Genomic DNA, 10,993 nt, shown 5'->3' on the forward strand with positions numbered 1-10,993 from the left:
TTGCCATGGGTGATTTCCTCCACAATATGCATAAGGAGGATCAAAAGTAGAATTACCAACATCGAAACTCTCATAATTCCAAGATGCCATGTTTCTAAATTTAACAAGTAAAACAAAAATAAAAAAATCAAAAACAAGAAAACAAAAATAAAAGTTCAAACTTGCAACCTAGCAATATGTACACCTACAGCTACATCATTAGTTCCCCAGCAACGGCACCAAAATTTGATCACATCCAATTCTAGTCCTAAAAAGGATAAGCGGTCGCTGCAAATATAATCCGATCTAAAAGTCCGGAGTCGAATCTCATAGAGAACTAAGGTTTAACTACAACTGTTCACTATCACCAAGAATTCAATCTTGAATAATTCCTAAGTTATAAATATTAAGATTCTTATGTCTAAATAATTAACTAACAAATTTAAATAGTAAATTAACAACTAAAGATACTAAGGGTTGGAGACAAGATTAAGGAGGTCTAGAGTTATAATTTTTTCAATTGTAGGAATCCTTCCCGCTACATCTCCTATAATTTCTCCTAATTATTCTCTACTGATCGTGAGCACTTCAGGTGTCATAATTCTCTCCCGAGCAACTACCATAATTTACTAGACATATTCTCCCGAACTACGCTAGCTGGCATAATCTTACCGCTCACTATGACCACGTCAAGACTTTGTTATTCCTAAACCCACCTTTAAACCTGCCGTATTGATTCTTCATATACGTTAGGAGTGACGTTGTTCAACAACTACCTAAATATGTATTCTTTCCCAAGAAATACATAATAAATAGGTACAGTCAATTGATGACCATTCAATCAACAGAAATAAGCACGTAATTAAACAAGTAAAGAAATTCAAAAGTTAAATTATATTCAAACTTAACAAAATTCATCCTCCAAAAGGTTCCATCAAACCCTAAATAATAAATTAGCTACTCATAATAGTATGTGAAAATACAATACTAAAATTTAGGCGTAATACATACGGAGACACCTAAAGTTGGCACAATCTTTCACTTAGACACTTAAATTAGTCCTCTTTCCAATTAGACATAAGAATTCATTTCAAACTGTACCAATTAAACACAAAACTATGACATGGAAAAGAAAGTATTTCTTAGTCTCCTTGAGCGCGTGAATGAAATAAACATGGCATTTTCCAATTAATTAAATATTAAAAATATATTTGACCACAAAAAACCCTATTTTCACTAAATCCCCCATCCCCCCCCCCAACCCCAAACTGCGTTCCATCATCTTCTTCATTTTCCCACCATATCAGCTCCCCCACTATCGTATAGTACATTTGTTTTTTTCCCCTTTCATTTTTCCATATGAAACTTTTCTTTTATTCATTTTTCTTGTTTTCACACTTAAATCTAAAGGGTTCGCCAACTATTCTTTTTTCCCCCTTTTATTATCTCACTATCTATCTCTTTGAGTTTGACCCGTTGCCACCTACGACAGCTTCTTTGCTCCCCTCCAATGGCTACCCCTGAGAAGTAACCATCTAAGTTAATATGTGAAAGAAACTCCGCCGGCGAACTCTGCTGCCGGAGAAAATTACTACTACCGGCGGATTCAAACAGACCCGGATCGCCGGTGAACCTAGTTTCCGGCTTAACAAGCTCCGTAAGATGCTGCTGAGTAGTTGATGGGTGGGGTGGTGGTTTGTTGGGTGAGTGTAAAATGGGAGAAGAAGGGTTAAGAACCACTTCGTTTTCGGTATCGGATTCAAGAAGTGCCTCTAACCATGTTGCCGGAGCTGAATTTTAGTGGAAATAACACTATATAGCTGAGGTGGACAGTGAGGTGGACAAAAAATGATGTGGCACGATTTTTAATGGTTACTTTTGCCATGTAGACGGAGATTGCAGAACACGCGCTTGGTTAATTAATAAGCCAGCAAAAAACGTGTCTAATTGGTATGAGAATTGCCTAAGAAATGTGTCTAATTGGAAAGAGGCCTAGTTTAAGTGTCTAAGTGAAAGATTGTGCCAACTTTAGGTGTCTCCGTATGTATTAGGCCTAAAATTTATAACTAACAATAGAAAACAGGAAGAAGAAAGGAAAAATACGTGGTTGAATCTTCCTCCTTGCTCCTAGTATATTCTTGGCTCCAAAAGTATTGTGTAACCCTAAAATAGTGTTTCCTCCTCCAAAGTTATATTTTAGGATGTATTTATATGACCTAGACAGGGTGGAGGGCCGTCCAAGGCAATCCAAGATCAGATAGGAGAACTGGAGGGCGTGTCTGCCTTCGCGCACCGCGCAGCCATAGACGCGGACTTAGCTTTTGTAATTTTTCAGTTCGCGAAGCGATCCGTGCCTTCGCTTCGCTGTTTTGTGCCTTCATTTTTCTCCTTTTTCGCGTCCGTTTTCGTGCACGCACAAAATTGGACGAGCTTCCAATTCTTTCCATCTCTCTTTTTGTGTCGAATTGTCATCTTTTGATCATTTATCATCTAAACTCGTTCCTATGCATAAGAAACACATAATGAGCGTATTTTACTTCAAAAACCATGTAATCTCCCACGACTCACACAAGAATTAACATGCAAATATACTAAAAAATATGCACTTTTCATCATTTATCAGTGTGTGTCAAAAATAATAAACATTTCAGCTAATATTGAATTCTCAACTCATAAATCATAGTAATTTAAATGTGTAATAGTTTAAAGGTAAAAAAAAAAAAAAAAACTCGGACCCTTCAAATTTAAAAATCTCGAATCCGTTTCTCACAAAAAGTTTGCCTCTCTTTAGAGTGACCCTAAGGATCTATCTGGTCACCAGCCATGCAAATTAAGTTGTATGATATGAGTTGACCCTTTTGCCATGTGACCTTTCATTTCGTACGAAGCTTCAAAAGAAGTACTTACTACTAAACTAATAAGAAGACAATTTCAAAAAATAACATAGTAATAATCATATCAAGATTGGAGACAGCCAAAAAATACGTTTTCCCTCAAAAAGTCTTCAAAGCTCGTCTGTCACTTAAACGTTGAATTTGAACTTCAACTGTTCTTTTTTAATTCTTTTCTTTCTACTCGTCAGGTCATCAACAGAGTGTGTATAGAATAATGAATATAAAATAAAAGATGATTGGCGGTCGCCCTCAATTTTTAAATATATATATATTTTTCTTGAACGTTTGTGTGTAAGAATGGCTATAGGAGGAGACTTAGATTCAAGTGAATTTAAATATTTAATAATAGTAGTAGTTTGAAGACAAAGGGCTCCTTTTGTGGAATAACTACAACTATAAGAAACCTTCAAAAACTGTTCAAAGAGACCAACCAAAAAAGGTTTTAATTTCAAGCTATGGAGAAAATATTGGACAACTCCATCACAGAAACGGTTGTAGCTAGAAATCAAGGCAATAATCATGAAGAAGAAGCAGTCGGGAACTCTTTAAAGGTAAAATTAATCTCTGTTAATTAGATTTCTTCTTCATTCTCTGTGTGCATTTATATTTGAAGTCCAAATTTTATTTTGCTTGGAATTCGACCTCTATATCTTAGTTTCCAGGTTCATGGTAATAATGATATACCTTAATTTCTTGCAGTTAAAAGTCTAAACCTCTCTACCCTGCATTACATCGGGGGGGATCCGATTGAGTCAACTATGATTTTTCTCCCTAATGGCTACCTACCATTGTTTATGGTTTTTTTTTAAATATATGCTTCGGTTTATATCAAACTTTTCAATAGAAAATTAAGAGTCAATTTACATAATTAGATGATGAACCAATGATGGAGTTTGTTATTAAAGGTATGCAGAATTTTGCATAAATAGTGTCCGTCTATTATCACAACTCAACTTGTACGCGAGTTTGAATCTTGAGGTTGTAAAGTAAAAACTTTAGATGACACCCCTGAAGGGTGTTTTCCCAACTGGTCAAGAAATTGAATACTCTTCCCAATCAGTAGACAGTGAAAGTTGCCTTTGATTTAGTGTTATAGCTGTATGAGATGTGGCATAGTTATTTTCTATGAAATATACGTTTGGTTGAATTGAAAAAAAAAAAAAACAAGCTTACGAAAAGACTACGAGGGTGTTTGGCTAAGCTTATAAGCTGGTCAAATTGGCTTATAAGTACTTTTTGGCTTATCTACGCGTTTGGTAAAATTAAAAGTGCTTATAAGTTAAGTGCTTATAAACCAAACATAAGCCAAAAGCCATAAGTTGGTTTCCCCCAACTTATCAAATTTCAGCTTATAAGCACTTTAAGTTTGACCAAAATATTTACTATTCTATCCCTAAAATACTTCTTTTTAAAACAAAACTCTTTGTATACCTAATTCTTCAGCTACTTATTATTAATTTCAGCACTTTTGTCCAAACACGTAACTGCTTATTTTTTAAATCAGTTTCAGCACTTAAAAATGCTTTTTAGCACCTAATGTTTATCAGCTATTCCAAATCAGCTAAGCCAAACGGGTTCTATATACTGCCGAAATAATCCACCTCTTGCTCGTCAATGGGAAAATGATGTTTGACTGAATTGTACTATTGTGAATGTAGGCTGATGAATTTAAGTCGGCCATAGCAGAAGTCAATGAGCTCAGACTAGAGAACGCAAGACTAAGAGTGTTACTCGAGCAAATACGGAAAGATTACAATTCTCTCCAAACTCGCTTCTCTAATATTTGTCAACCAGATCATAAGAGGAGTGTCAGCCCAACATGTACAACTGAAAACGTTGCTGAAGAAGAATATGAACTAGTCTCTCTTCGACTTGGGCGAAGTCCTAGTCGTAATGAACAGTACAAAAAAGACGATAAGAGAAGACATTCTTGTCAGTCCAGTGATGGGCTTAAACTTGGCCTGGACTACAACAATGAAGTACCTAAATCCGATCCTATGAAGCTCCATACTGATCCAAGCCCGGATAAGGTTTTAGAAACAAAAACAGTAGACGCCAGAGAATCAGGGCCAGCTAGTGAAGTTGACAGGACAATGAGAAGAGATGACAATGAAGTTTCACAGCCCAGACCAAGTGTTAAAAGAGCTGGTGATGATGAAGTTTCCCAGCCCAATGTCAAGAGAGCTAGAGTCTCTGTTCGGACAAAATGCGACTACCCAACAGTAAGTACAAAAATTCAATTATGATTTAATCTTTTAACGTAGTAAGTGTGAGTTCATTTCTCACTCTTCTTTTCCCTTTCCCCGTGTATGTAATACAGATTAATGATGGTTGTCAATGGAGGAAATATGGACAAAAGATATCAAGAGGTAATCCATGTCCACGTTCATATTATCGATGCTCAGTCGCTCCATTATGTCCAGTGAGAAAACAAGTCCAACGATGTGTTGAAGATATGTCCGTATTAATCACAACTTATGAAGGAACACATAACCATTCACTTCCAATTGAGGCTACTGCTATGGCCTCCACTACTTCAGCTGCTGCTTCAATGCTTCTTTCTGGATCATCAAGTTCTCAATCAGCTAATAAAGATTTGAGAAATTTGCCTAATAATTCGAAAACAACACCTCTTTATTTATCCAATCCTCCTTCAAATTCAAATCCTTTTCCCACCATCACATTAGACTTCACCACATTCCCAACTACTTCATCATTCACTAGTTTCAACTTCCCTTCCAATTTCCAATCCAATACAAGATTTCTTTCTAACAGTTTGAACTTTTCTTCGCCTGAACCGGACACACTATCCAAAATTTTGGGCAGTGGGTATGTAGATTATGATTGTACTACTACATTACCATATAGCAAGAGCCTCGCAAACATTGGCTCATCAAATCTTGGAAGACCATCCCCTGCCCAAAAACAATTTGACCAACCTGTTCTTGGAAAGAATAATAACAGTAGTAGTAGTAGTAATAAATTGAAGGAGAATTCTTCTCAACAGGCTCTAACGGAAACGTTGACAAAGGCAATAGCATCAGATCCTAGCTTTCAATCGGTGCTAGCTGCTGCTATTTCATCAATGGTTGGTGCCACCAAAACTTGAACTGGAGACTGGATGATCAAATTCAGGTTCCAAATTCAAGTTCCAGAGCACAGATAATTTAAATGATGAAGTTTTGACGCTCTTGTCATTGAAGTTTAGTCAACAAGAGATATTTTAATTAAACGTTTTTTTTTGTCATTAATTTGATAGCTTTGATATATACACAAATGTAAACTCTTTTGACTGTTTTAATTAGTCATATTGGTGCCCTTTCTTTCATGTTAACTAGTTCCCAACGCACGTGTATATCAAGTCATGTAATATATAATTTTGTAAAATAAATAATAGTATTATTAAAATAAAATTTTAAGTAAAATACTTCTCACAAAAATCTTCATCAAAATATTTTTCTCCATACGAAACTTACCCAAATTAGCAAAGATGGAACATTTCAAAATTGAGAATATTCTAATTCTTGTGATAAATTAGTCAAAGAACTAATATCTAATAAATCAACAGTACTAAGTAGCATCTCACACATTGAAATATATAACTTATCAAAGTGTAAGAGTACAAAATCATCTTTAAGGTGCATGGATCAAGAGGGTTAGATCAATTCTTCTAAGTTATGGTAAAAATTATACAATTGGCTCTACAGGTCAATATCTTATTTCTATATATTTGTCCAGTAGGTAATCTTTTCAAAAAAAAATTGGATGATAATTAGCATAGACTTTACTCAGGAATTTAAGGCTTTAAACAAAAACTCATTGTTAATGCATAATTAGCGTAGAAACTACATATATGCTACGTCAATACAATGACATGTTATTATAACAGTAGTTTTAAAAAAAAACTAAAGACAATCAGAAGAAGATACACATAGGTGGGGCCACACCTTATTTATCAACCGTTCCGAAGGCATTGACCAAACGCCTTTGCTTTCCTTTTCCTTTCTCACAAAATCCCCCACATAATTGTATCTCATTATCAAAATGCTTGCCAATTGAGTGGAAAAATTGAATTTTTTCCAAGCAGTTTGTTAATTACTTTTCTAGTCTTCTCAAGCTCTTGGGATATAGGAAAATGCTCCACAGTGGCTAACTTTGTAGCCATTTTCCTTTTTCCTATTCATAGCTCTAAAGTTGTTTTCTTTAGAGAAAACTATCTTTGTTTCCTGAAATATATATATTAGTGCAAGAGAAAACTTTATTGCCATAAAAAAATTCGTTTGTAATTTTCATTAGCCTTGCGTGCACTTCTAGTTCTTCAAAATAATATTAGACATTATGAACTTTTAATCGTAAGCCAAGTACATCCACACTTCAAATATTTCAAGTGCCATCTTCATGTGTAACATCTATCTTAACATCCGTAGAAATAAGTGACCCCATTAGCCTCGGCATAAATTCTGTATATACATATTATATATATATATATATATATATATATATATACCCTTAAATATTTTAAGTGTGTCCCCTAAAACAAAGAGGTGAATGAGAGAAGTAGTTGCTTTGGGCCCTTTAATTCCCAACTGTGATGAGGACGTTGGTTCGAAACCTCCCTTTAGCTTTTTTCTCCTCCTTTTATTTTTATTATTTGAGTACAATATAATTTATATTTAATAGAAAATTGCTTTATCTTTTACTTTTATCTCTTTTTTTTTAAATTCAATTATAATTTAGTACTAATATATAATAGTCAACTTTATTAATATTTTAGTTCTTTGAATAAAATATAATTTATATTCAATAACAAATTGCTTTTTTTTTTTACTTTTATCTTTCTTTCTTTTTTTATTTCATTTATAATTTAGTACTAATACACAATAGTCAACTTAATTAATTTTATTCCTTCTCTTTCCATAGTACCCATTTTGCGAAGAAATCTCTCTCTCTCTCTCTCTCTCTATATATATATATATATATATATATATATATATTATCGGCTATTATCATACAGTGGTGCTCCCGTCTTGCTCAAATCCTAGGTCCGCATCTGGTAACATCTAGGGAAAATGCATAAGTACCCACCTATACTCGGATTCTCAACTACACACTTTTTCTTTGCAGGAATTCTATTATCCCCCCCCCCTAAACTTATTTTAAATGGAATTATTTGTACCATAAAATTAGACAACCAAACTCTTGGCAAGTGGTGAGTTACACACGCCCCCACATGTATTTTTAATACTTTTTTTATTCTTTCTTCTTTTTCTTATCCTTTTTTCTTATTTCTTATTATTCTCATTTTTTTTGGTTATTTCATTCTCTTTCTTTTTGTTTTGGTCACCGGCGACATAAAATGGTGGTCGTCGAAATTTCACAAAAATCATTTTTTCGGCGAATTATTTTTTTTCGGCGACATATTTTTATCCCGATCTAAGTGTGTGTTATTTTGTATATATATAATTTTTTCTTGAAAGTATAATTTATGTGTGGGAGGAAGAGCAAAAGAAATAAAAACGAATATAAGCTGAGAAACTTTTTCCAGTTAAAATTTTAATACATTATTTTTTTCTGGCATGGGAAGGTTTTTCGATGATGAAATTTTCCCTCCAAATCTGAGTGTATTTTGTTTTGCTTATGAATAGATCTTTTGAGAGTTTAATTTGTGTGTGAAAAGAAAAAATGGAAGAAAAACGGTTAGACAAAGTCGCCAGTAAATAAATATCCGCCGGAATTAGAGAAGAAACGAAAAAAAGTAAAAGAAAAAAGACAAAGAAAAAGGAAAAGGAAAAGGAAAAGGGAAAAAAAGTAAGAAAAATGGTAAAAAGAATAAAAAATAATTTGAAAATCATTTTTTCTTGCTTTCTCACTCTCCTTTGGGAGAGTGAAATACACACACTCTGTCACACCAGCATTAAGAGTGTAAATAATTTTATTTAAAATAAGTTTAAGGGGATAATAGAATTCCCGCAAAAAAAAGTGTGTAGTTAGGAATCCGGGTATAGATCAGGAGGTACTTATGCATTTTTCCTAACATCTATCTTAACATTTGTAGAAATAAGATTTCAAGCATCACCTTGAAGTTGACATCTTCCTGCGAAACTGTTTGATGCCAAAACGTATAATAATGTGCCGGTTGCACGGAAAGATTTATATCTAGCTCACCAAATGGTTGCAAAAGACTTGCTGCTCACTCGGCATTTTTTTGAAAAATCTGCAAAAAGTCCATAATAAACTGCGAGAGACGAACAGAAATCTATAGTAGCGGATCATTAATTCCAATTTTGGAGTATGGTTGATGTCTCTGTTACATTTCCATTCATATACTGCCAAGTATTAACTGTTATCTCTTTGCAAATCTTCTCAATATTCCTACATATTAGTTTGTGTCTGCAATATAAAATCCACAGCAAAGGGGAGGATCTCTGGTACTCCATTAAAGTTGAGAGAAATATTGGCATGGTGCTTGTTCGGTTGCGTGCAAGTTTTCTATACAGTATAACAAAAATAAAAAAATACTCTTTCCTATATCAATAACTAATTGGAACGGATGGTAATCAAGAGGTCATAGAATTCTATTGATCAAAGGATCATAGAATATATGGGTTAACTAAGTCTTGATAAATCAATTTGCATATTATGACACAATAACATCATTCTATATTATGTTATTCTGCCAAACAAAAGGCTGCCACCGTTTCCTTAACTTTTGTAGCGTCTTTTCGTTTGCGCTGTTTCCCAGCGTAGTTTTTCTTTTTCTCCAATTAGGGTATTTTAATTTTAGAAGGACATTTATGTAATTTAACTTTTTAGTTTAGAGGTTTATGTTTTTATAATAGTACTAGTCTCCGTACACGTGCGTTGCACGTGTTTTCCATATAAATTTCTTACTAAATGCTAAATAATAGTTATAAATCTTTAATATGCGTACATATTTGAAAATATATAACTTTAAGACTCTTTATGAATTTTTGGTACATCTTTGTTCTTCTGTCATAACATTGTCATTAAGTTTTGGTATATCTTCCATATGAATATTGATTGCTCCAATAGATGATGTTGGAAGCAATATTTTTTGGCCAACTTTATCTTCCCTATATCCTTCCGCCATAATAGTATTAATTCCGCATTGGCATAATTGTCTTCTCAAGATTGATTGCTCTTTTGTGGAATATTGAAGCCTTACTTTTTCTATTTCAGTACACATGTCATGAACACAATCTTCAATTTCCTCATGTATACCTACAAGTAATATGTGTTTAATATACTAATAAGTGTTAGACTTCAAATTTTATTGTTAAGTATGAAGAATTGAATTGCTAAATGAGTCCAAGTTAGATAAATTAAAGTATACTCTTTAATGTTCAAGTTACTCAATTTTATATTTTCCAGTAAAATCTTTAAGCTTGATATATCATTATTGGAAAAGTACAATTTGAATTGTATAATGAATCCTCTTTTATCTACTGGCTGAAAATTAGATAATCCATAGCCCATAATATATAGTGTACTCTTCAAAATTACTTCAATTTCATATTTTTCAATTAAATCTTTGAGCATAGTCTTATTCGGGTGACTATAGTCCTTTTTCATATTAGCCTATGCGAGGAGCTCTCCCAAATTAATTAAATGAGGCTTAGATAAAGACAATATAAGTTCAACATAGAACAATAATAGCATGTAAAATAAATTGAAATAGCCCGTAAATAAAGAGAAAAGTGTAGAAGAATTAGTACAAGGATTAAAATGATGGATTTTAATGTTGCTTTGTCATTGTACTTTCCTAAAATGATCCTGATACTGTAAAAAAATTACCATCATTTGCAAGAAGTATGTTTCGTGTAAATTAATTTCATGAATGCAACAAACTAAAAGCAGTAGAATGGGGGAAATTACAGAGTTGTTCGTAAATCTATGTGAATTCATCTTGCTCAAATATAGGATCCTGTCTGCAAGAGTAAGAAGCATAAAATAATATTATTATAAGTAATGTGGCAACATCTTTCACGGAATATCATATTCTAGTCTATTTATATTACGAAAGATTGTACTACAAAGCAATATTAGCAATTAAGATCATTACTTGCAATTTGACATAGGAATGATCCAATAGATCAAGA

General features: G+C 33.3%; 1 protein-coding gene across 1 annotated transcript; it reads left to right on the forward strand.

Annotated features, from left to right (window-relative positions):
* The first annotated feature begins 3,171 nt into the window (after positions 1-3,171).
* On the forward strand, positions 3,172-6,201 carry LOC107810037 (putative WRKY transcription factor 72). Its single transcript, XM_016634763.2, has 3 exons — positions 3,172-3,424; positions 4,532-5,095; positions 5,194-6,201. Exons 1-3 carry the CDS (start codon positions 3,329-3,331, stop codon positions 5,980-5,982), a joined length of 1,449 nt encoding a protein of 482 aa, XP_016490249.1. The 5' UTR covers positions 3,172-3,328; the 3' UTR covers positions 5,983-6,201.
* Positions 6,202-10,993: the final 4,792 nt, after the last annotated feature.

Source organism: Nicotiana tabacum, chromosome 3 (assembly GCF_000715075.1).
Source record: "Nicotiana tabacum cultivar K326 chromosome 3, ASM71507v2, whole genome shotgun sequence".
Taxonomy (NCBI): Eukaryota; Viridiplantae; Streptophyta; class Magnoliopsida; order Solanales; family Solanaceae; genus Nicotiana; species Nicotiana tabacum.

Coding starts and splice junctions, on each gene's coding strand:
- LOC107810037 (XM_016634763.2), top strand. CDS start 3,329: ATGGAGAAAATATTGGACAACTCCATCACAGAAACGGTTGTAGCTAGA. Junction 3,425..4,531: donor CAGTCGGGAACTCTTTAAAG/GTAAAATTAATC, acceptor TTGTGAATGTAG/GCTGATGAATTTAAGTCGGC. Junction 5,096..5,193: donor CAAAATGCGACTACCCAACA/GTAAGTACAAAA, acceptor TATGTAATACAG/ATTAATGATGGTTGTCAATG.